This window comes from Anser anser (assembly GCF_964211835.1).
Source record: "Anser anser genome assembly, chromosome: 3".
Classification (NCBI taxonomy): Eukaryota; Metazoa; Chordata; class Aves; order Anseriformes; family Anatidae; genus Anser; species Anser anser.
The window spans coordinates 83,699,721-83,725,593 of NC_139722.1; the positions used below are offsets into that span (position 1 = coordinate 83,699,721).

The 25,873-nt window shown below is 41.0% G+C and overlaps 2 protein-coding genes across 8 annotated transcripts in view; one reads left to right on the forward strand and one right to left on the reverse strand.

Moving 5' to 3' along the window:
• LOC310897108 (uncharacterized protein) overlaps nt 1-4,027 on the forward strand; it is a 50,802-nt gene extending 46,775 nt beyond the window's left edge. Inside the window, exons 9-12 of the mRNA XM_083830349.1 lie at nt 2,161-2,271; nt 2,577-2,640; nt 2,959-3,127; nt 3,442-4,027. Coding sequence (XP_083686475.1) covers nt 2,239-2,271; nt 2,577-2,640; nt 2,959-3,127; nt 3,442-3,568 — 393 coding nt within the window. The 5' untranslated portion in view covers nt 2,161-2,238 and the 3' untranslated portion in view covers nt 3,569-4,027. The remainder of the gene's footprint in view (nt 1-2,160; nt 2,272-2,576; nt 2,641-2,958; nt 3,128-3,441) is intronic.
• A 533-nt stretch (nt 4,028-4,560) lies between these two features.
• LOC310897102 (ligand-dependent nuclear receptor-interacting factor 1-like) lies at nt 4,561-20,692 on the reverse strand. 7 transcript variants are annotated; one of them, XM_083830325.1, is made up of 5 exons: nt 17,209-20,692; nt 11,514-12,516; nt 11,216-11,276; nt 10,479-10,670; nt 4,561-5,749 (listed from the first exon to the last, which is right to left on the reverse strand). In XM_083830325.1, exons 2-5 carry the CDS (start codon nt 12,338-12,340, stop codon nt 5,597-5,599), a joined length of 1,233 nt encoding a protein of 410 aa, XP_083686451.1. In that variant the 5' UTR covers nt 12,341-12,516; nt 17,209-20,692; the 3' UTR covers nt 4,561-5,596. The 7 variants fall into 7 exon arrangements, with proteins under 7 accessions (XP_083686451.1, XP_083686450.1, XP_083686448.1 ...); XM_083830324.1 differs by lacking the exon at nt 11,216-11,276 and adding an exon at nt 11,300-11,417; XM_083830322.1 differs by having other exon boundaries at nt 11,216-11,417.
• Nucleotides 20,693-25,873: the final 5,181 nt, after the last annotated feature.

A 25,873-nucleotide genomic window follows, 5' to 3' on the forward strand; every position in this document is an offset into this window, starting at 1 on the left:
AAACTTCAGTCAGCCTCTGGCTCTGTGCAGAAAGTCTTGCACTGTCAAGCCTCCAGGGAACATTTGATTGTTTGGCTCAAAGGCAGAAGACCATGTAGAGACTGGAAGTTAATTCACTGTGGTCATTGCACCTCCAAAAAGATAGGAAAAAATGCGAATGTGCTCCAGACTGATCTGGGCTCCAAGCATGCAACAAGTCATATTTTTTTTACTCTAGCTGACAGTAGAAATTAGGGCTGTAAACAGTCTGCCTAGCAGACAATTGTATGAAACTCTGAGAGACATAGCTCCAAGCAATTTTTGCTCAATAAGCATGTCAGCTGCAAGCTGAAACAATCCAAGATGAGTGTGCTACAGCCTAAAGTTCAGGCGGGGTTTCTTTAGGATAATTGCCCTATGGGGGGTTGCTATCCCTTTGCAGAGCACACTAGAAGGTCCAACAGCACTAGCAACATGAGCATCCTCCTGCACCATTTCTGAGCACCTCTAGCAAGGTAATGAAAACCTTTGACTTTCCCTGGCTTCATTTCTTTTTAAAAGGGAAGTCAGCAATCTACAGGACTTGATTCTTTTGTTGAAGGATGATATTCTTAGCAATATTCTAGGATAATATTATTATTCTTATATATTAGCAGCTGGACTGCTAATTAATCAAAGAGTCCTTTACAGCTCCAAAAATAATATAGCTGAATATCCACTGTCAGAGAATTATATAATTTGATAATGGTTTAATGGGAGGTTTATTATTGATATTTTCTTCTTGCTTGTGGTGGCTGAGCTCTGGAGAGCCCTCTTGTGCTGGGTGCTGTACACACACTGTTCAATAGGAGGATCTTGCTCTGAGTCCCCAGCCTGCTCAGGGGAATCCTGGGCAAGGATTTGTGTGGGTAAGGGGGCAAAAGAGATGTCTTTGGGCAGTAGGAGAGAGGAGTGCAGCCAGCCAAAGCTCAGCCACTCTATAGGCACCGCACCTGAAGAGAGGCCAGAAAGAGGTTCTCGATACTCATTTATGCTAGGGGAGTTTCTGTAAATTGAAAGCACAGCTTCATTCCCATTTTTGTCAGTGTGATTCACTGCATGACTTGTGGTCCTGCATCCACTGTCTTTCTCCTTCCTGGTGTGAAAACTGGTGCCTTAGGCAGAGCTTCCAGACAAAGAGATTAGGTTTAAAGTTTGCTGATGTGACAAATTTTAGTCGGCAGATTCCAGGATTTAGAGACTGAAATTTCTTGCACTCGATGAACTTCTGCAGCATCTCCAAAGTGGAGTCCTGAGGTCACCCCATCTCCCACAGACATCAGCCCGCAGCGGTCCCTGGGAGACTGGCCCCTGAGCCAGGCAGTCTGGGAGCCCCCAGCCCTTGGTGACACTGACACCTGGCTTTGCTGCTAGTATTCGGGTAGAGGCAGCTTAGTGGGCAGCTTCCTGCTGAGTGGAGGGTTGGGAAGAAAAAAGACTTCATCTAATTCAAACTGAAACTCAGTTTGGAAAAAGGTGATGATTCCTGTTAGCAGAAACCCTCTTTCCTGGCTGTCCTCCATTATAACTTGGACCTTCTCATCTAAACCCAGGATGTCTGTGCTTCTTGACTTCCTTGTGTACTGAAACTACCAGATATGTAAAGACAGTTGATTATAATGATTAATGTTAACAGGAAGTGCAGAAGGGAATTATTTGCATTCAAGCTATTAATGTGTCTCCTAACACTGTTTCTCTCTAAATCACTGGGAAAGTCAGACTAGATTTTAATAGGTGGTGTTATATAGTTCCAGAAACAAACAATCTGACTACTGTGGTTGGAAGGGAATTTACACTATCAAAGCCTAGATACGTTTTAGGCCAGTAAAATATATGTGGCAGTGGCATAGATTTATACAACGTGTGGGCCAGAAGGAAAGGTTAGATCTTTCAGTCTAACATTAGGTGTAATATAAGCCATGGATTTTCACTTGACTTCTTCCTGTGTTTAGCCTCATTTTAAGTGACAGCAAATTCTATCATATTATCAGGTAGCTCCTCAGGTCTGTCTTCTCCCTCACCACACCATTCAGGTCTTCTTGTTTATTATACAATGTGCAGGTTTCAAATGTCGTCAACACTGAGAATGCAGTGGAAAATTAGACAATGCAAGTTTCAAACAAAACTCCTTCATTCTTTCAGGCACTGCTAATAAGGATATTAAAGGGTTTTCTCTTCCACCTCTGAACTTCAGTCTGGCTGTCAGCTGCTGTTCTGCACATGGCTGAGTTCGCAATTGTAATTGAGCCCAAGGTTTGTAACTAGCTTACAACTCTGTTCTGTGGGGTCTATTAAATGAATGATGAAGTGGTATCTTTAGCATAGTTTCTCATTAACATTTACCACATTAGCACAAATTTGAGAACAAAAAATGATAAATTGGTATCAATAATATTTGTTATAAAGCTTTTTACTGTCTGGATGCTACTAATTTTCACGCTGGGCTTTTGTACCCAAAGTCGTTGGATCCTGTATGGGAAAATCCAGAGATTTATTCCCCCAATACCCACCCCGCACCGTGCAGAAGACCCCAGACAGAGTTATATCATTCTTTCTAGCTTGGTGTCTACCATGGCCAGTGTCAACAGCTTTCTGTGCCAGCACTCCTGATCCCCAGCTCAGGTAAGGGTGCTGCTGTTTCATATATGGCTTTAGGGTGGGATGCAGGAGGGGTGAGTGAGCCTTCTGGTGGAATTAGGATTCCTTATATCAACAGTCTGACCACAAGGGAGAGCAAGGCTTTAAAGTGAACTCCCTTTGGGCTATGAGTCAAGAAATCTTCCTCAGAATATCTGCCTGCATCAGAAACTGTCTTCTCCATCCCTCCTTCAATGCACACAAGCCCATGACCAAAACTGTGGTCCTAAGATGTTCCTTGGCTCTTTCAAGATGCTCAGCAGCTCAGATAGCAGATCTTAATTCTCCTTGATGTCACATCAGCAGTTCTCAGAGCAGGAGGATCTTGGAAAATGGTGAGGATGGTAGTTCCTGTGGGAGAGGACAGAGGATTTCCACGCAGCAAGGCTGGAGCAGTTGCAGGAGGAAGCAGCTTGGCCCCAAGCCAGGAGGGGAGCTTCAGAAGCTGTGATGACTGCTATACCCAGGTCAGGTGAGGAAAAAGTGGGGCAGTTAGCTACAGGTAGCATTGTCCAGGCTGGCAGACATTGCGCTTGCCTTACTAGTTAGATCATGGTGGTCAGGTTTTCCATGTTTTAAACCCCAGATGGCACTTTTGATCCATAAGACAAATGGCATCTTGCTGGTTGTATTGAATCCTCCCCATTACCAACATATTTCTACTCAACCGTTCCTGATATTGTAAGTTTTTGACTGTGTTGTCCCTTCAAATCCTATCCCTGTTTATGTTCTCACAAATTATTGGCCATTTTGTCCTCATCAAGTAATACAATTGACATGTTTCAGCACTTCTGCTGATCCATGGCGTGCTGTTGTGCTGGAGGCAGGCTGTAGAGAAGCGAGCTGTCGTGTCATAAAGCAGCAAAATGTGAGCAAGCTGGCAATCAGAAATGGTCAACATCAGCAGCAATAACTGGGCACCTAATCAGAGGTGACTGTCTACATGGAAGAACTTACTTCATGTCTCATTTGGAACCATTGGTAACTCCCTGAATGCAGAGGTCTTGGGAGTGATTCACATGCTTTTAGCCTTGGGGTTACTTGTGACTGCATTCACAAACACAAGCCAATAAATTAAAGCAGATATATGAGACCCTACTGTGGTATATTACAAATTAACACCAACTTGATTTAAGAAAATCCCAGAGTTAATCTTGATTTTATGCCGTGTAAATGCTTCATTTATTATGTACTTTCTGGGAAACATAAGTTGTCAACATAAAATTTTAGAAAGCTTCAACTTTTTTTTTTCTATCCTATTAGTTCCCTTTCAGAAGCAGAGGCTCTGCATTATCAATTGGCAAAATTATTCCCTTGGTTCTTGCCTGTTCAAAGATAGCAAATTACTATCCCTAACCCCTTATTTTTGCTTCTCTCCCTTGTAATTCTGTCTTTTAATTATAAAGCCTTCCACTGATGCATACAACATCTTATTTGAAAGCCAACGAGACATAGTATAGTAGAAAAGACTCTTTAACTGGAAGCCTCTGAGAGGCAGAAGAGAGTACAGAAGGGTGAGTGCTGGTCTTTGTCAAATGGAAGCAAAGAAATCTCTGGTGGTGGTCCCTCTGCCACTGCTCTACCGTATGTGAAAGGTCAAATACTGAGCACAGTACACACAGTACATGAGAAGTCAGTGATCTCATGACCTTCCTCAGTCATGTATGTTATTTTTTTTCCATGCTATTTTTTTCCATATTACTCATAATGCTTTGAACGCTCTTCTTCTCCCAAACTGACAAACTCCAAGCACTTTTTCTTTACTACAAATTATTTCAAAGTTGTGGTGTCAGGATAATTTGCATAACATTTCAAGCCTCTCCAAAATAATAAAAAAAAAAAACCTTCACAATCTTAAAACACCCTTTTTTTTTTTTCCCTAATTACTTTTTCTGAAAGTATTTTCAGCTTTACCATCATGTGGGTGAAAATTAAGGACTTGTGTCCCCAGGATGCTTGCTGGACCACCCAAGAAAGCTACATGACTGCATTTGCCATCAGCTCCTATGTATTCTAAAACTGCACCTAAGCCTACAGATTTTGATGAAATACACTACCAGTAGCTAAAATTAATAATCATACTTGATACCAAAAATCTGGTGAAAAATGTAGGCATTGCTTTTGTGTTGCATTATAATTTCTGGATCTTCATTTGTATGTGCCATTTGTGATGCATTGTAATCCCCACTCCACAATCTCTACCTTTCACAGTCTTCCAATATCTGTCACTCTGTCTGTAAATAACCTACTTACCATGCTTTCCTTGCATGAGCAACTCCTTCACTGTATGTAAACCAACTATTTTTTTATCTTGGATTGTTGGATTGTCTAGGTAATACCTAATATATACATACCATATATACATACCTAATTATATGCTTAGAAATTGTTCTCACTTGGCATTTAATGCTAAAATACGATGCTTGTCTATTTTCCTGAATATTCTAGTTACTCTGTCCCCTTTAGAAAGGGGTACTTCATGTGAAACGTGCTTCAAAAAGACTCAAAAAAAAAAAAAAAAAAAAAGTGGGTTAATCCAGTATTGCAACCTCTACCTAAAATTAATTTTCATGAACACAAAACAGAAAGAAAGAAGGAACAGTTTAGAGGAGGTAAAGCATCTTTTTATTACTTCAGTAACTAACTACAAAGAACTACTGACTATAAAGTCAGCAGAAAATGACAAAATGTAACAAATTGAATATAATCTGCAAAGAAAGGGCAGATTGATTTCTGGGGCACATTTTGATATTATGTTGAGACACTAAAAGCAGATCATTCTCAGAGATCTTGGAAGAAGCAGGAGTTGTTGGTTTAAAATCCAGCTGACAAAATGTAAGTTTAATGGTACAGATTGAACAAGAGATAATAGATCTAAAAGAAATACTGATTTGTTATTGATAACTAACTTCGCTGCAGATTAAGAACGTGAACAAGGGAGTTATATTAAATTGCTGTCCTCTCGAAATAGATTCTTGCCATCTTCAATAATGCCGAATACTTTTTTTAGTTCATTGTCTTCTTCCTGACATGCTTCTTTCCCTCTTGTTTTTTGCAAGTCTTCTTTGGATGGGAAGGCAGCCTTGCTGAGGAACTGAAACAAGAAAGAGTAGAAAGTGAGTGTTGGATAGCAGTTTTCCTCCCGCCCCAGTTTATTTCACGGCTTGTTTCTACATTCTTCCCTACTTCCGGGCATGAAGGAATTTTTCTAAATATTCTAGTTACACTGGTGACTGGTATTATCCCTGCTTATAAATCTTGTCTTGCATATGGAAAGGAAATATTTTGCACAGGTGTCCCCTTTGTCAAGCCACACTTGCATGTCAAAAGTTTTTCCAGAAAGACTGGGGTTTAATCATGCTGTTGTAACCTCTACATAAGCTTAATTTTCATGAGATGAGATAAAGACAGATATATAAATAAGACAGAAATAAATTCTTTAAATTTAAAGAAGATAGAGCCATTTTATCTCTTGAGTAATTCTAACTGTATAGAACCTAATTTCAAGAATCATCTGAAACATGAACACTGATGGATAATTCAGAGTTATTCCTGTTTCTTCAGGGGCTTAAAACTAAAGATCAGGATTTCTACCTCAAAAATTGTTTGGGGAAAGCGTTTGTATCATTGATTACAGCAATAAAATGGAGGAAAAAAAAAGGAAGAAAAATACTAAAAGAAGGACTATTTAACTAAAAATTGTCAAATATGAAAACCTTGTCATTCTTCCTAGATAGTACGCTGTTATTTGTGGCTGGTTTGGCAATTTCAGATGGGTTTGATCTAGACTCCAAACAAAATTATGAAAATGTTGGTAACTAGAAGGAAGAATGAAAACAAAGTTAGGCCTCACTTTTTAGAAGATGTAATTATTTATGTTGTGTTGGTTTTGGCACAGTGCTGGAAACCTGATGTTTGAGGGATATTTCTAGACTTGAATAATGGGAGAGAAATGTCTATTTTGTTTGTATTATATAGCTTGTATTTGCCAGAAGTGGTGTGTTTGTGGGATAGTTATAGACGGGAACTCAGCTTCACGAAGATGAACTGGGTCTGTGGGGCCCATATGTGCAGATTCTTGCTTGGAACAAGGCTGCAATGAGGGCTACCCAGGACAGAATAAAATACACGGTTGGAAGGTTAGTGGGATAAGGCTCACACTTTACACATTTCTTTGTTTCGCACTGTACTTTAAAAAGGCATTTGTGTGTGTGTGTGTGTGAGCAGGAAGCCACTTCTTTATTACAAGGTATTTGCTGTCAGTAAAGATCTAAATCACCTGATGGGTAGAGGAACCTGTAAGTTGTTAAATGGTATCTGGTTTTCTGTCATTCTAATAAAATATTCCCTTTTTGCCTGTTAATAGAGAAGAGCCACCCAAAACCTTCAAGACCTTTTCTAAAATACACTCCTACATTAGCTAATACAGATAGGACATCCTGTCAAATTTATTACACTGTGTAAAAGAGACACTAAATAGAGTAAGAAATAAACACCAAACAATGGAGCAATTTATACTTGCTGGATAAAGTACCCTAGCACTCTACTCAGTTGAGTTCATGTCACTTCCAATCTTATTTTGCTTTCAGGAAATGAGAACATGGCAATGAGATGTATCTACATCTGTGCACAGCTAGCGGCTGTGTAGTGCTTGGCACTACAGTAGACACATTTAGAATAGAGAGCATGTGCTTTTCTTGTACTGTAGTTTCATAAGAAAACCAGAAAACATTGCAAACAGCATATCAGGTTAAGTGCAAAAGGTATAAGCCCTAAGATGCTTGGGTTGTAGGCCAACAAGGTTATATTGACGTATTAGGCTGTTTAGTAAAATTAAAGCCTGAGTTCCCAGTCATTTGGTTAGTGTTATTGGATTACTGAGTAAAAGATCCATACAGTTCTTATGAATACCACATCGTGCCTTGCTGCATTTTGTCAGGTGATGTCACCAGAGAAATAACCTCTTTTCAGGCTCCTCTAATGGCTACTCAGCCTGTCTGCAGGCAATGTACTGTTCGCTGAGGAAAAAGGCATTTGTTAAGCAGTTTTGGCTGCCTTCCTGCAGGCTACTTACACAGGAATAATACTCAAACCAGTGAATATAATGAAGTTCAGTACCTTTTGAAGTAATTCAGGTAGAAATGAAGGAGTTTATTTTGTTAAAGAACAGACAGCTCCCACTTTGTCAAAGCGAGAGTGTGTAACAACCTTAAATTGCCAGGGTTCAATGCAGCAAAAACATCAGCTTCAGGATAATGGCACGGACAGGCAGGCCAAGGGGATGCTATAAAGCCAGTACCAGTAGTATATCCAGAAAGTCTGAAATGGTCTGTCTGGATTTATGCATTGTACACTACCATATGCTATTGTTGCTCTTAAAGGTTTTCTGTCAGTTTAAGTTGGTGTTGGATGCAGTTATGGTTCCCCCATTGTTTAAAGAGAAATAAGACTGGGTCTCTTCCTTACTATGTTACATAAGAATGCCTATTTGAGTGTTAAAGCAAACTTTAGGACATGTCTGTCTCTAAGGACATGTGGCATATTAGTAGCAGTAAGCAATCTGGGGCCATAGCCAGGTAGGAAAGAAACTCAGAATAACAGATTAGCAATTGCCTATTTTGCAGCCCAGGCATTCAGACAAAATACTCTAGTGAGTACTACTGATTTAGTGCTCTTGTCAGTCTTTTGTACGCAAAGAGTTGGTAGTTGAATATATTTCAATTCCAGATTGAGGCTGTCCAGTGAAATGGCAAGCTGAACTCTGTCTTTTCTCTCCCTGCTGTAATTTTCCTATTGAGTGGTCCTCAGTCTCCATACTCCCACCAAAGGAGGAGTGAGCTGCCATGGGCTGTCCCTCTGTCCATTGACAGTACAGCCTCTTAGGAAACTGCATGTAGGTCAGATTTTAATTATATGCCAATTTCTTCACTGTGCCACAGGATTTGAATATTGGAGGTGAAACCCTTGAAAAATATATTAATAGGTGTAGTTCTTCATAATATTGGTATTTTATTAGTTGCAGTAAAAAAAAAAGGTTAACTTTGTCAAAATGACTGCCATTTAAAGTCGACTTTCTGAAATTACAAGATCACATGTAACAAGCTATAATGGCATTTAATTCAACAAGTAATCTAGAGCAATCTGTGTAATGAATTCTGGTTAGTGGTCTTCTGTAGACATCAACAGCTCTGAGTACTGGAGGCCTGTTTCTCTGTAGGTATGTAATGGTCCTCCCACAGCTCTGGAAGCCTGTTAACTACATCACTTTTCCACTAGGGGAAGAGAGAACACATTCAGGCTGTAATAATGAAACCGCTCAGCAGAAGAGATTCTGAGAGAAGGAATGATCAATGTGTTTTCAAGATATTATATATGAAAGTAAAGGCTGAGGTAATCTTAAAAAAAAGAAAGAAAGAAATGAATAGAAGCAGACTAGAAAACACAACAAGCAATCCTCTCCAAACACCAATTTGAAGTTTTGTAGTTCAAGAGCAGTGAGAACCATTTTTCATGTCTGCTGCTTTTTCTTATACTTTGCTTCTACTGCTATTTACTGCTATTTCTCATTCTTTAAGGATTTTTAAAGATTGTTTACATTTCTTCTTTCTCTTGATGCTTCCTTTACAACTGGTACATCTGCAGAGAAAGTATCCTTTCACCAACCAGAAAGTAATGTTTTACTTTTTGGAAAATTCATTTGCATCATCTTGAACGCACAGGGTTTTTTCAAGTGCCCTTCCCAAAAGAGGATCTGGCAGCATGTGTGGTGTTCTTTAGATTTACACACTGACTGCATAGATTTTTTTCCCCCTTTTTCCTGTTCTGTGTTGTGCTGCATCTCTGGGTTGAATGCACTTTCTCCTTCTTCTGAGTTGAGATTATTCCCATTGCTTTAGCTATTTTTCTTCTTTTTTACCAAAACCGGTTCAAGTGGCAGAGTGTAATGCTGAACGAAAAGGATCCAATATACATACATTGATTTTACTTCAGTTGATGCTGATGACTCTTAACATGACAGTTTTTATTAACTGAATAAAATGATCTGATCTAGGCAAATCTGGACAGCATAACCGAGTTTGAGTTTTTAAGATAAATTCCAAAATTAGTGTCTTTGCTAAACATATAGGTTAACTAAATGTTAGTAAAAACAGATCTGGGCAGGCATCCTGTGGTTTGACTAGTTTCATATTTGGGGAAAATTTAAATGCATATATTAGTTTCTATTGTGATTACTCTCGTGTGCTGTTGAAAGGGATACAACTGCATTTAAGAGAGATATACAGATTCCGATGTACTGGTATATTTAAGATGTCATGAATTAAATGTGTGTTATTTCAGAGTATTTATGCAGAATTTATGACAAGTGTTATTAAATAGTTATCAGAAATAATTTTATATGTACATATGAAAAAGACACACTTCATTTGGGCATGGTGCAACTGGAGATGTGATTTATAGATTAAGACAGCAGAGACCTCCCATTCCCTGTATGAAGAAGTTCTTTCCCACTTGAAATCTTAACTCTTATGATAAAAGTTACCTTTGGCCTGATCTGCTATTCTTTCCACAGTGTTTAGTCAAAGTTTGCCGAAAATGGCAGAATATAACAAAAGAATGTAATCTGCAAAGACAGAGTGAGGCTCTCAAATGGAAAATGTTTTATGACAAGGGCTCAAATGTTTTGAAGAGTGTATTAATGATGTGTAATGATCACATCAAGGTGATGAATGGTTTATGTTTGTATATGGACAATTAGGTGTCCTATGTATGTGGACAAAAGTGTCCTCTGACACTTTTTTCTATTTCTCTGTCCTGGTGGTTACCTTCCATTTAAATGTAGAAGCTTTGTCAGAATCCTTTGTAAGTTCACTGGTCCTTATCCTTGTGAGATGGACTCTTACATCTTTAAGAATACCAAATTCCTTCCTTAGTTTGTTGTCTTCTTCCTTACGTACTTCTTTCCAATTTCTTGGTTGCAAGTCGTCTTCGGATTGGAAATCAGTCTTGTTGAGTAACTGAAACAAGAGAGTAGAAGTTTACTACCTGAAAGTGAGTGTTGGGTAGCAGTCTTCCTCCCACCCGTTTCTTTCATGTCTCATTTCTACATTCTTTCCTACTTCAGTGCCATGGGGTGGGATTAATTAAATTCAGGATTCAGTCAATTCAATTCATTTGTTGCCAGCCAGCCCTTTCTCTCTAATCTTTAATTTCAGTGTTATTTTAAAATGTGATCCTGATGGCACTCATCACCTGTCTTTAGAAACATATGGATTTTTTTTTTCTCAGCACTACCTAATTATACTTTCTTTTTAAACTGTCTCAAAGTCTCGAAGACCTGCAAACCTTACTCTGATTTACTCTACAGTGATTTGTGTCCACTGGAGTTGTGTTTGATTCCTCCAAAAAATTGAAATCACAGTCAGGACATTTGTCTTTCACAGCATTTTTTCTGTTATAAATCTGCTGAATAATGTACTTTGATTGCATTTGACTGTATCTAAGAGGAGACTAATTTACTGTCCTTACACATACATTCAACTGATCATCACAGGTTACTTACTGCCTGTTGTCCTTTCCCACTTAGAGGACAGCACTGCTTGGGCTGAGACATGGTAGTCATCCTGTGTGAAAAGAAATGTGTTACCTTTGAAATTTCATCTTGGTGGGTAGCAAGGGTTGGAAGACATTTTATGTTCTGTTTTGCAACACACTGTCTTGACAGGAGTGTATCTGAAGCTTTGGTAGTTATGTCATGGATAGCTCTGCAAGGAATGAAACAAATTGTGGTCTTCCTAAGCAACGTATTTCGTCTTTGTATTTCTATTTTTAGTGGCAGAACTTTGTGACTCTTTACGTACAGGAGGTAGACTTTCCCATTATGAATCATCACAGCATTTTCCTTAAGGATTGGAACTTTCATTTTCTCTTCAGAAGGGCTGACAGATGAAAGTGGTACAACATTTTTATAATCCTTATACTTGATATCGGTCAACGACCTTAAAATTCCTGAAACAACGCTGTTAGATGACTTTACAATAAGAGGATATGATCTTGCTGTCTTGCTGACTAGCTCTTCTCCTGCGAACTTTTTCACTGGGATTATCTGGGAACTTTTCACACCTTCAGTTACTGTATCAGGACTAGAACAAGGTCTTGCTAAATTTGTGCGGGTTGGAATTAAGGACTTTGGAAAATTGTCCCAAAAGGGTTTGGAAGCCTCTTCCATCTTTATTACTGGCCAAATATAAGTAACAGTTGGTATTTCTGTAGCCTCCCTTACTTCAGGGTCATTTTTAGTTCTGTCTGACATCAGTTGCTGCATCGCAGGTGGGAAATAAGAAAGTGGTACTGATAAGACTTTGGCTTCAGGTGGTATCTCTAAATCATACTTTAAAATCTCAGCTTCAGATTCTTCAGTAACCTTAAGATGTTCACAGATTCCTGAAACTGGTGCTTTGTCCTCTCGGTCAGTATGAGTTAGTAAGGGGCATCTTCCCAGAGAGAGCTCTTTAGCTGAAGTTTCATTACTCTGAGTATTAAAAACCTTTGAGGAGAACTTTCCTCTGTCAGCAGAAGTCATGCCAACATCTTCTAGCGTGTTGAAACTTCTGGTAGGGAAATATTCCTCACTCTTCATTTGCTGATACTGTATCACCAGAGCAGATGTAGTACTGGTTCCTGGCATCACAAAAGCATTATGGTTTTGAAAACATATTCTGCGTAGACAGATGAGTTACCATGTGCAGGTAGCGGTACACATTAGCAAGGCTTCCCAAGGAAAAACAATGTAGAAGCAGTTTCAGTAGGTCTCATATATCTTCATTTCTTTCCTGAAAGGCTACACCTATGCAGTCTGATGAACTTAAAATAAAAGTTAATATAAATTAAAATGTGATTATACATTTGTAAATGTACAGAAATAGTGATTTTTTTTCTAGACGGTTGTCATATGAAATGTCATCCTAAAATAAAGTTTAAAAACAAATGTATTTGTGATTTAAGTATTAACTAAAGCTCATCTAGCCAGTATGATTTTTCTGCAATAATCACTCCTTGTGAGATACTTCCAATATTGAATTAAATCGGCAGGGAGTTTCTGCTGGTTTCAGTAAGAGCTAGATTTTACCCCATAGTGCGAACTGCTGTTTGACAGGATCTATTTTGAAACCATGTTCAGATGCTTATCGAATACATCTCAACACCTTCAAAGCACAGGTATAAGAGTAAGATTCTAAATAACTACAAGTACCTAAATGAGTCTACTGTAGAAGGAAACAAGAAATGTAAATTCGTATCATGAGAAAGGCAAAGACCCTCAGGTGGATTAAAAACAAATTAGTTTTGAATTACCTCATTGTATTTCAGTGGTTATGTTCTCTCAGGAATAACCTACTTATCTTAGCACTACAGACTTGATTTTGTAGAAAGTAAACATAAACATTCACATTATTTGCACGTCAATCACACAAACCAGATGTTTCTAATCCTTCCTGATTATCAAAAAAGCCATTGAATTCTCCACTCTATAACTGAAGAAGTCCTACTACCTAACTGACAAAAAGAAGTCTAATAAAGGCAGTAATTTCACTCTTATGAGTTCTGTAATCCTTTTAGGGATTGCATAAATTAACCTTTCTCAGTCCTTTTAACTAGTAAAACTGAATAAACTAAAAAATAAAATGAAGTTTCCTCTTCTTCTAGGCTGTGCCTCCTGCATTTATGATGCACAGATCTTCATGTAATCACATAATTCCACAAGTCTAATCAGGAATGATTAGAAATAATTATATTAATTGTCAACAAATTATTTGAATAATTGATTGCACATGAGTGAAAATAGCACTACATGTAATGAGACACTGTGGTCTTCCTAGAACAACATATGAGTGTGTATTTCTATTTCTGGTGACAGATTTTTATGCAGATTTTTCTGTAGAAAAATTCTACAGGTTAGATAAGCTTCAGCTAGTACTTAAAGATGAGTGAGGCCCTCTGTAAAAGCAGGATGTAAGTCCTATTTTTTCCTTTGTTTCCTCCCCCTTTTTCACTTCTGGATTTAGGGATTCTATCTATGTTCAGAATTATGATGTGATTGAGTTATGACAAGTCTCCTGCCCCAGAAATCTGATACTGGCCTCTGCATTTGCCTTCTCACTCTTTTCATTGGCCCTTAATGCTGTTCCATTAAATATTCATCTTCTGGCATGCAACCACAGCCTCACTGATTCCTCAGTAATAAGAAATTTACTACTAACTTTCCATCAATAGGATGGAAATTTTCCCCAATATCACTAAACAAAAATAATCAAACAAATGAAAATCCTAAGGACATGAATTGCTGATGCGTAAACATCCTTGGAAACTCAGACACAGCAATTCAACTGGTATCAAAAAGGAAAGAAGAAAGGCTTGTGGTTTTGACACAGAGAAATCCTGGTTAGCTGTGAAACCAGCTGAAAAGAAAAAAGATAGTGCTGCAGAAGAAAAAGACTTCTCGATTCCCAAAAGCCATGACTGTACTGATTGATGTAGTGATAAGGCTCATTGTCACACTCTTAGATTTTGCTCTCTGGCGTCCTGTGTGCCATTTAAAGACTTTCTAGCTAACAGTCATTGCCAAACAAATCCCACTAAAAGCACAAAAAAGTAAACAACATTTGCTTTATAAATCTCACCTGTCGTGTCAGCATTGCAGGAAAGTCCCTCAGCTCACAGGCTGCCAAGGAGGCTCAGACAGGCGTGATCTGCCCTGTTCTTGCAGGTGCCCAAAAGCTTTGTGACCATCAGCACTGATAAAGTAGTTCAGCTTTTCTTGCCAGCAGGCACAGACAAGTACTGAACAGTGCAGGGCATATATAGTTCTGCAGTGTTCATCACTGCAAGAAGTGCCAAGAGCACTTTACAGACTGCAGCTGGAAGGGCAGGGGTTGTAATCTAGATCTCTGATGAATCTCCACTGTACTGAAGGTATGATGTGTGGACTGTGGGCTAAGTATGGCTCACCAGAGCAGTTATTTTGGCCTATAACCTTCTCCTGGTGTGTTCATTCCAGCGAACCATGCAGGAGTGAGAGGCATGTCAGGTAAAAATGTTTGTTAACAGCAGCACAGTCCTAGACACCATCTTCCCAGGGAAATTCAGAAGAACTCCAAGGTATGTGAATATATATACAGTATGCACTGAACGTGAAGTAAGCCTGCTAGTCATAGGAATGTCTGATCTAAGCATGTCTGTACACACCAATTTTTAAGTCATCTTGGGCACTTCCTTTGCCCTTGGAAGATGCTGTATCTCTTGTTTGGCCAGAAAATGTGGGCATTGATTCACTATACTGTCCCTCAGAATTAAAAAGCAAAAGCATAGGTACTTGACTATGATGAATCTACAACCAGCCCAATCTAGCAATCCCACACGACTGAAAACTGTGTTAATACAAGTATTATGCAAATGAATAATGTCTTCAGTCCTAACTCTCTCCTATGCACAGCAATCAGTAGACTCTCCTTATCTGTCAGTACTGGAAGAACAAAGGAGTCTCAGTTCCAGCCTTTTATTGACTTTAAATAGTAGCAAATCACACTGATGAAAAATGTATTGTACCTTACAGTTTTGTCAGTGTACACCTTATTGTACAACAGTGACCACAGTTGTATAATTTTGTTATTCCTTTAGTTCAAGAGATGACCATTCACACTGACAAACCCTAGATCCTCAACACCTTTTAAAAAAAAGAATGACTATATTCACATACCTTAAAATGTCCTTCTTTACACACACAAGAAATATGTAAACAAAAATTTCCTTTCTTTCTCCATCTTTAAACCAACTAACTGCAAAGCAGAGCCTCAGACTTAGGAAACAAGCAGCACAGATTCCCTTGTTATTTCTAGCTTATGTATACAAATCTTTTCCATCTGAAATGATCTTACAGTGTAAATTTTATGACTGTGATTCACCACTGCCCTGGCTTCATCAGAGATGAAGACAGCAAGAGTCTTAAGAGTTTATGTTTACAAAAATATTAAAACCCTCAAATATTTTGTCCTTATTTTTGATTAAAATGTTCATATGAATATTGCAACTACGAATTTATGAAAATGCTTGTGTTCTAATTAGATTTTCATTTGCAAAGCCTTGGCTTGGTATCTTAGTTTAGTTATAAAGTCTGATGAAAGTTTCTTATCATAGTTCAGGGAGGATTCCAAGGCTATCCCTGAGAAAATGTGGATTTCCTGAAATATAGGCATGACGGCTGCTGCCATAGCATGGCCTATTTTTGCCTGAACTCAGTCTAAAGTCTATGCAAACTGCATTTCAGATGCTACATCTGAAGCCTCTTAAAACATAGCATCTGCTTAGTTAAGTACCCTTATTTGAACAGCAGTTCTACATGGAAGCGTCACATAGGCCTATAAAGTCTCCAGGACTTCATGATGTATGTTACAAAATACAGGTACAATGCAGATCGCTAGATCTGCAACATGGTTCAACACACGTAATTCCTCCCCTTTCTCAAGAGCTGACCCACACTTAGGCTATCAAAAATGCTGTAATGTTCAGGGAGAGAGCAGTTTCAGGAGTTACTAAAATGGAAAAACGTTTTGGTGTAAGGCCACTGTTTTAACAGTTCTCTGACAGTTTCTCACATTATGGGCAAACTGTTTAGGCGGAGTACTGTTTTCTGAGAAACAAGTGTTAGTTTTCAGGTTAGCAGCCTATAAAGGGAGCACATTTTGCTGCTAGCAATCCCTCTGCCAGGAACTGAGCTTTAATGATGTATGTAAATCATAATGGAAAACATCCAGTGAGTGAAAGCCTAAACTGGCCTTCTGCCCTACCTCAGAAGGCTGTGAGGACTCTCTTTCATGGTTTATGTGTCTCCCACAACCCTGCTGCCCAACTGTTTACGCTTTTGCAGCTGGGGTTCCCCTTGCTGGCTCTTTAAGCAAGGCTACAACTCTGGCACAGAAAATTGTATTAAGCTTTATGGCAGGAGCACGTATGGTGTGAAAACATCAAATATGATTTACTTGCAGCTCAGCGGTGCTTGTGAGTGTTTACAAGAGGTAAATAATCACCTCATCAAATACACCACCCTGCTGCAATTCACTGCCTTGCACCAGTCCTGGCACAGAGGGCTAATTACACACTGGGGGGGTCAGGGGCCCTTCTAGCACAGTTCCTGGCTGTAGCCAGAAGTGGATGCTCTGCCAGAATTAACGAGCAGGGCATGCACATGGTGATCGTTTCTTCAATATCCCTCACCTCCAACAGACAGGGCCTTCCTGAGCCACTGGCAATTTCTCTGTGGATTTGCTCCTAGCACCGTGCCCTGCTGCCCAACACCTCCCACATCCATGGCAGCTTCTGCCTCACCTCAGTGCCCAGCTGGGTCCTGTGCAGCCATGAAACTTCCTCAAGCCCACAGTTTTGAGGACAAACTCTGAATTCCTGGGACAAACTCTAGCCCTCCCAGTCAAGCTCAGCAGCTGCAGTGGGCCAGGCCAGGCCTGGCCAGGCCGGAGATGGTGTGAGGGTGTGTAGTGTGGTTACCTTTACAGGAGCAGCACAATGCCAGAGGAGTAACAGTCGACTGCTGTGGAAACTGCTGCCTACGGAGAACCTTCCAGAGCACCGATGCTGGAGACCAACCACTGCTGGGTGCCATGGAGTTTTAATGGCCACTTCAGCACCGGGGGCCCTCAGCCCCAACTGCTCCTCCCCCTGGTCACTCTGTGGGATCCAGGGCACGGGGCAGAGACATGCAGGCACCACCCCACCCGGCCCGGCCCCAGGACATTGGCCCTTGGCACTGTGCCTGCCCCACCAGCCCAGCTGGCCCTCCTCCTGTGCCCACCTTCTCTCCCTGCTGCACCACAGCGTGTGCCATGTGATTTGTAGGTCCATACAAATATTTGTGACCACAGCACCCTGGTACCAGGGTGCATTTGGCCTCCACAGGGCCACAGCACAGGGGGCCCCAGTGCGTAGGGTCTTCTCTGGGGCTCACTGGCCTTGCACACCACATCCCTATCCTGCCTGTGTGAGGGTGGCTCGCCTGGCCTCATGCTAACCTCACAGTAATAAGTAGACCATAACCCTGAACCTTGATCCAACAGCTTCACGTGGCTGACAACAGCGGGACATGGCACATCACCTGGGAGCGATATGTTGCAGCATGAATCTGGATGAGAGACAGAGCTAGATTTCTGATTGACTTAATGCCCGCAACCCATATAAGTCTGGAACACAAGTCCTGTGAGGAGCAGCTGAGGGAACTGGGGTTGTTTACTCTGGAGAAGAGGAGGATCGGGGAGACCTTACTGCGCTCTACAACTGCCTGAAAGGAAGGTATGGGGAGCTGGGGGTCGGCCTCTTCTCACAGGTAACTAGTGACAGGACTAGAGGGAATGGCCTCAAGTTGCACCAGGGGAGGTCAGGTTGGAAATTTCTTTTTGGTGGAGAAATTTCTTCTCAGAAAGAGTAGTCAGGCATTGGAATGTGTTGCCGAAGGAGGTGGTGGAGTCACTGTCTCTGAGGGTGTTTAAGGAAAGGTTGGACTCAGTGCTAAGGGACATAGTTTAGTGGGTGACATTGGTGGTGGCCACTTTATTGTTCCTGTCCGGTTAGCAGCTCCTCTTAGAAATCTCTGCTCAGAGCAGAGTAAGACATTCTATTTTGCTCTAATCAGTGAAATAAAGCTAGAGAAATACCAAATAGAGATATAAAGTGTCTGGTGAGATGCATCATGAAGATAACCACATGGTACTCCATCTTGGAAACTCTGTCCACCTTCACTGAATTTCTCCAGCAGTCATTAGGTTAAATTCAACCTGATACATGAATTTCCTGGGATGGTTCACTGTCAGCCACAACCTGATGGGGATTTTCACATTTAGTCAGAGAACACGTTTCAGGACTGCCATGTGAGGTGAACACCATCTGCCTCTGGCTGCCCGTAGCTGTAAGTTTTAGTGTTAGTGTGTACGGATGCCTCAGAAATCAACATCACTTCCAGTCAGGTAAGAAAAAAGATAGTCCTTGTCCCAGTAAGCTTATGAAGCAGAAACTTCAGAGAGAGAATAAGGACCTTTTCCCCTGTTCCTGCTGACCTACAGAGTTTTTCTGAAATGATGCCCTGTTGTGATACAGGCAAGAGTAAGGAGCATAAAGAGACGTACTGGATCTAGCACACGTAACTGCTTTAATGTAGGCAAGCCCAAGAATGACCCTGACCTTCAGCATTGTCTCTGAGTGTGACAAGGTATTCAATTTGAGCCACTTTGTGCCTATCAGCAGATGCGGTGAGAGAGAAGATGGAAAGGAAGGCAAGAGATGAGCTGAAGGACAAGGTAAAGAGCAAAGTGATTCACTGACCATTTTGCTCTTCCCTCTCACCTCCTCTTTTCTACCTGCTTCTTTGTGTGAGCTGGAAGACTATTAAAGTAAAGGAAGAAGAGCACTCTGGCTGACTGTGATGTGCCCACCTACAGTTTTCAAAGCCTAAGAATTATTTTAGGGAAGATAGGAGATGTGGTGCAGCCTGACGTAGGGAGGGAAGGATACAAAGATGTAACCCCAGCTAGTGACATCTAACTGGGGATATCAGGGGCAGTGAGTGTTTAGACTACGTATATGCATGTGTGTGTGTATAGGAGGGAAGAAGTAATGTGAGAAAAAATTTTCAGTAGATAATCCCTTTTTAAAAAAGAGTAGCTTGGCTCTTCACTATATCAGAACTTCCCCTACCTCTCAGATTGTGCACATTCCTTTAGTTTGTGTTAGTAGAAACCCGGTGCCCTTTCTCTGGCATTCCCTTTTCTTACATCTGTGAATTTTGTCTTCTGGTACTACTTAAAGCTCAGTCCTGTCAGTCACACATCAGAAACGGAGACATGGCAAGAGGTTGGCTGGGGAGTTACCTCTAACATTTAGAAATTGCTTCTTGGTGTAATCTTGCCTGATGGATCCACCCTCCTTGCCTGCAGCAATTGGTACCTATCCCCTTGTAATCAGTCATGACCTTATGTTTTTGCCAGAAAATGAGTGTAAGAGGAAGGTAGCAAACATCCAAGTTTTCTCTGATGAGTTCCCATAACTCTGTCCATCTTGTAAGAAGGCTGCAAACCAGAAGCCTGTGCTCCTTACCAGCTCACAGCTTGGAGAGAGAGGAGGTTTCATTAGCAACCCTCTATCTGCCTTTTTCACATTGAGTTGGGAACTTGCTAATCGGTTAGGAAATAGTTCAGTGATAGAGCATGTCATAGACACTGAGTAGATGTTAGACTTAATCTTGATAATTTTTTTTTTGTCTGCACAACTGTTTTGTTTAAATGCCTAGGGAAAGATTCCAATTTCAGTGGGTTCTGGACCAAGTCCTAGCATATCAAGCACTTGCTAATAATAAACCCATATTTATTTATCTGTTGCAGATGCTGATCTGTGACATACAAATAGGATACAATGCACAGATTTTGAAAAGAGGTGGCTTGTTACAGCTTGTGTTAAGTCCTGTCTGGGAGCGACACATAGCCTCAAAGGGGAAAACTGAAAGATGGGAAAAACAGGAACATAGGCCTCCTAGCTCATACATATATATATACACAATCAAAGAGGGGCTGAAAGCAGCAGCTTTTGAGGACATAGGAGTTTTGTCATAGGAAGAGTCCTTTTCAGGCTACTCCTCAATTCAGTGGTGAAGTTTCCTTCCTGTGGCATGATCCTCCTCCAGCTCTTGACCTGGCAAATTAACAGGAGCATTTTGCTTCAACCCAGGTGTTGTGGTTTAACCTGGCTGGCAGCTAAGCACCACACAGCCATTCGCTCCCCCTCCTCCTTCCCTCTCTGGGATGGGGGAGAGAAATAGGAAAATGAAGCCTGTGGGTTGAGGTAGAGACAGTTTATTAAGACAGGAAAATAATAATAATAAAATGATAATAGTACTACTAATAATAATGTGTACAAAACAAGTGATGCACAATGCAATTGCTCACCACCCGCTGACCGATGCCCAGCCTATCCCCGAGCAGCCGCCCCCCACCCCGGCCAGCCACCCCTATATATTGTTTATCATGACGTCAGATGGTATGGAATACCCCTTTGGCCAGTTTGGGTCAGCTGTCCTGGGTCTGTCCCCTCCCAGCTCCTGCTGCACCCCCAGCCTGCTCGCTGGCAGGACAGAGCGAGAAGCTGAAAAGTCCTTGGCTTGGTGTAAGCGCTGCTCTGCAACAATTAAAACATGAGTGTGTTATCAACACTCTTCTCATCCTAATCCAAAACAGAGTACCCTACCAGCTGCTAGGAGGAAAATTAACTCTATCCTAGCTGAAACCAGGACACCAGGTTCTTAAGGTAGATACAGTTGGCTCCCAGTAATCTGTGAGTGGACGTGCAGTTAGCAGATTAACCATCTGACAGGCGCAGCTGACAGCCAAGGAGGTTTCATTAGCCAAAGTACCACAGTGCTCCCTATGAATGCTACCAGGCAAGCCCAGCTCTACAAACTGTACAGCCCAAGAGAGCACACCCTGATGCCCCTAAACAAAAAGCACTGGGGAGCACAGCACAGACATGATCAGGGGCCTGTGAGGAATTAGCCAAAGTCTGCACAGGCCTCAGTAAACTGTTTTCTGTAGTGTTTCATCAACTATGGCCTGCCGGAGTGCTGCAGAGCACAGGGCAGACACTGGGGTGAGTAAGCTCTGTTGGATGTCAGCGCTGCTGGAATTAAGCTGCCTTGCACAGCCCAGCCGTCTCAGCACATCCTTCTGTATCTGTGCTATCAGGATTTTTCCATTACCCTAGGCATCTGAGCTCCACACTGGGGTCAGAAGTTTGTCGCCGTTCTCGGGGAGCGGTAATTTGCAGTGGTGCCAGCAGGTGGCACGAGATACTTAACGGTATGCCTCTGCCGGCTAGCATGAAATGGACTTCTTTCTTAAAATGTCTGGCTAGCTTCTGCTTAATATTGTCACAAAGTGTGTACGCCGCAGAGAAGAAAGCTATTCCAGCTTTCCTATGTCACTGTAGTAATGCTTCTTTACAAACACACACATACACAAGCAACAACAACAACAAAAAAGACTAAATATGAATCAGGTGGTGTCTGGGTAATAGGAGATGCAAAGGAAATGGTATTGAAATGCCAGCTCTCTTGGGAGCAGTAGAGTGACAGAGGAACTCTTGCTCGTGTCAGAGAGAGGTATTATCAATATCCAGGATCACATACACAAAAAAGGCACCCTTCTGGTAATTAAACAGGAAACAGTGACATATCAAAGAAGGGCTCTTAAATGTCTAAGTGTATTAACACAGCTGTGCATACAACCTAACAGTACCAAGCAAAGCAGAGGCTGTCGTTCTGTCTAGTGAAGCAGATTTAACTTAATCTCATTGATTCTATACATCTTCCACAGCTCAAAGGATTGATTACATTCAAATTTTGGATTGATTACATCCAAGTATCTCCCTTTTTAAGTGGTTCTTCTTATTCCAGTTCTTCACTGATGCCTGTTCCTAACCAATTTTACCTGCTACAGGCATTCTAGGGAGCTAGATATTTCCTGGTCAGCAGCTCTGCATTAAAGATGACCAAATACCACTCATATTGGTGGATCTTCAGGTCTGTGTATGGCCCTGAACTACTTGGTCACAGGCATTGTTTCCCACTTTTTGTAGTAAATTTTTGTAGTAAATTTTTGTAGTAAATTTTTGTAGTAAAGTGCAGCTTCTTACACTTGGGCACAATAGTACGGCATGATGCAGCAGCATATGAGAGCACTGACTGAGCTAGGGACTGCTGCTGTAAGCTTCCCTGAAGCGTGTCACACAGCAGGGCTTTGCTCCATCTGCACCTCCATGGTCTCCAATCTCATGAACAGAGCCATCCATCCACAAGTCCTCAAGATAAAGAAGAGCTGGAAGGGGAGGCGATCGGGAAAAGTGAGGGCAGGGCGGCTGTGGATGGGCCAGTGCTAGCAGTGGTGACAGATCTGTGGGGCTGCTGTACATGCAACCCCTGGCTCTCATTATTAAACAAGTCTGGCTCTGTTGTTTTAAATCATTTCTCAATGAGCTACAGACAACTACGTTCACATACATGTGCTTAAACTTTTTATATATCACTTGTAAATGAATTTAGAGGTATTTCAGCACTGAATCTATTCTTGCCTGAGCATCTGGCTCCAAGAAAAGACAGACTACAGCATAACAGGAGAGATGAGCAGTTATTATCAGCCTGTCGTATACAGTGCCAGTGCTGACGTCAAGATTTTCTGGCCTCAGGGGCACAGGGAGGTAAGGGATTTCAAAATAGAGCTACACAAATGAAGATAAAAGCCACATAAAGCTTTGCTATCTCTTTCTGGCTTTGCTCCTCCTTACTTCCACCCAGCTGAAATGCAATGACTGTATGATTGCAGTGGAAAAAACACAGGAGCAAGAAGAAGGTAAGGTTATGCCCAAGCACAAAGAGGTTCAAGTCACCTCTGAACTTGCAGAGCTGCAGGGAAGGCAACAGGCAGTGGAGTAATGTTTTGTTGTAACATAATGCCATCTGCTGGGACTTGCTATTAACAGATGAGGTAGTTAAAATAAATTTGGGATAAATGAGTCCACAGGGCTAGAAGACATGCTGCCTCACAGCCGCGTTAGCACAGACTGAATACAATCACATTTTCAGCTAGCAGCAATGTTTGTATGGAATAGAAGCAATTTTTAGAGATTTTTCACTCCTTGCTGCCTAATACATTGTCATTGAGTATGACAGCCTACATCCTACACTATGTTCACGCTGGCTATTACTGCTGTAAGCTTTTCCCTCTGGAGTAAAAAACTGAAGCTGTTTTGTCATGACAGGGCAAATGAAACTTGCACAGTGATCCTTCATCAAGTGCTGCAGGTTGCCTAACAACCTGCTTCCCCAAGGACTAACAGAGTCAAAAATAGAAAGAGACCCTATCACCTGCATTCAGGATTGTTTCTTGAATGCAAAGGCTGCTTGTCACACAGGAAAATGAACGGGCATGTGGCTTTGCTGCTGCTGATGCCATCCCAGAACAAGACAATGTGGTGATTCTTCTGTACTCCTATGTGTGGAGAGTGGCATGTGCTCTTTGGGGTTGGCTGTCTACCTTGTCAGAGCACTTGAGATGCTCGAGAAAAGCTAGGAAGTACAAGAGCTAGCTCAAGTCATCTTCAGGTTAGCTTGCATGCTAAAAGTAGGAATTAGTGTAAGATTTTGACTTAACTCATGAATCTCAGGGCTGTCTCATACAAATTAGTATACCTAGGAGAAAAGTGTAGCTCCATCCTTGTCTCATTGGTTAGAATTGGCATTTACCTAGTCATTTATAGTGAGTGCTGCCAACTCTCCTCTTATACCTAGCACCTGAGCAAATACAGTCAAAGAAGGGGATTACAATGTATTCTGCAAGTACGGCTGCATTAAATTGTGTGAAACGCCAGGGAACTGCAAGGCTCCCAAAACCTTAGGTTAAATCTGGGTCAGATGCTGGGTTCACTGGTATGTCACTTGTAAGCCAAGGACACCCTGAACAGTGTATTTTTCATTCCTGTGTCATTTCTGCCATGGAGAGAGTGGTGAAGATAATGGGTTTGCTGTGAAATCAATGTTCTGACTGGCAAGTAGGATTTCCCCACAGGTATGATTTTGGGGGCATGTTTGTTTGTGATCTGGGTTTGCTGATTGAGTTGAGACCACTTCCATGATCAGAAGAATGAGGTGGTTGTGCCAGTCTTGTTTGGGTTCAAATCCTATCCTAACATGTGACGACCATGTAGTAGTACATGGACATATGCAGAGCTGGGAATTTCCCTGAGGTTTGTTTTTTGAGGTCCTGAGGAACCTCATAGAGGTTTGTTCACATAGACCGTGTTTGATGATAGCAAACTGGGAAGAAAAACCTTAAATGCACGTGTTACGGTATTTTTCTATTTTTTTTATTATTATTTTTATTTTTATTTTTTGTCTGTGGGGATGCATGGCGTTAGGCAACCTGGATGTTCAGGTCTCTGGTATTTTTCTGAGTGCCCAACTGTTCCAGGTTGGCTGACTGGTTTATGGCACTGTGTCTCTGTTTCCTTTGAGGCCTGGTTTGTGCTCCATTCCTTGTATGTGCTACTTACACAGTGAGGTATAGGCTGGAAATCTCTCTGCAATGAGTACCTTGTGCTGCATCTTGTTTGAGAACAGCAGTTTGGAAAGACAAGCTTTAACTGTCTGACTAGTCTCTTTCCTGCTTTTACATGAACATGTGTTGTCTGGCAACTTAAGTTTTGTTGCATGTATTGTGGTAGCAGGCACCTTTGAAAACATGCATTCAGGTCCTACTCCTGTCTTTTTACTACCTGCTGTGGTGAGGTGTACAAAGTTGGTGTGAATCTGTAATGGATATGCTGAGATAAGTGTTTTTTGACAATGGTCCTTGGGGATGGAATTGTCTTTCTTTGAACACCTCTATGGTAAATTATTTTTCCTATTTTGGAATATTTATTCCTTTAAATTAGTGTGTCCCTTGGGAATCAGAAGGAGAATAGTCTAATACGCCTTGTAGAGGTTTCAGGCTCTTTTAAAGACTGTGCTTTGAATCCTGTTCCTGACATGTGATGCCTACCATACTGACATGTACATAACATTTACATGAAGTATGTGCTGGAAGAAAAAATTGTTTCAGACTTGTAATGGATGTGTTACCATTGACTGTGAAGGTGATAGTTCTTTAAAAAGAAACTTGTGTTGACTGTGCTTCTTTCTTGTTCTGAAAGATCTTTGTACCCTGCAAATCCCATGGGAAGTAATATGCTTTAGTGTCTTGTCATGCTGAATGCTTCAGGTTGATTAGATTTGTTGTTTCAGGATGTCTAATAAGTAGCTTGATGATAACCTTATTGAGGTTGAAATGATCAAGAAAGAAAATACTCGCTTGGCAACTTGTTTGGACCATCTACATTTCTGTGACATGGTTACATTGTCCCTATAAGTGCTTTTAAATCCTTCCATCCTCACAAATGTTAAATTAAGAGACCTGCTGAAATTCTGGAGATCTGATATTGAACTGATCCAAAATACTATTTAACCCTTAACAGTATTCAGTGTAAGATAACTGGAGGCGTGACTACACGTGGCTCATGAATGAAGACTTAACGTACTTAAGGGAATAAAACAGATTTTTTTTTGCTCTGAAACATTTATACCCCA

Excerpts from the sequence above, each read along its gene's own strand:
- LOC310897102 (XM_083830319.1), bottom strand. The coding sequence starts at position 12,340 with ATGCCAGGAACCAGTACTACATCTGCTCTGGTGATACAGTATCAGCAA. Across the intron at positions 10,671-11,215 it reads GTGGGAAAGGACAACAGGCA|TTACTCAACAAGACTGATTT; the intron begins GTAAGTAACCTG and ends CTCTTGTTTCAG. Across the intron at positions 5,750-10,478 it reads CTTCTACATTTAAATGGAAG|TTCCTCAGCAAGGCTGCCTT; the intron begins GTAACCACCAGG and ends TTCTTGTTTCAG.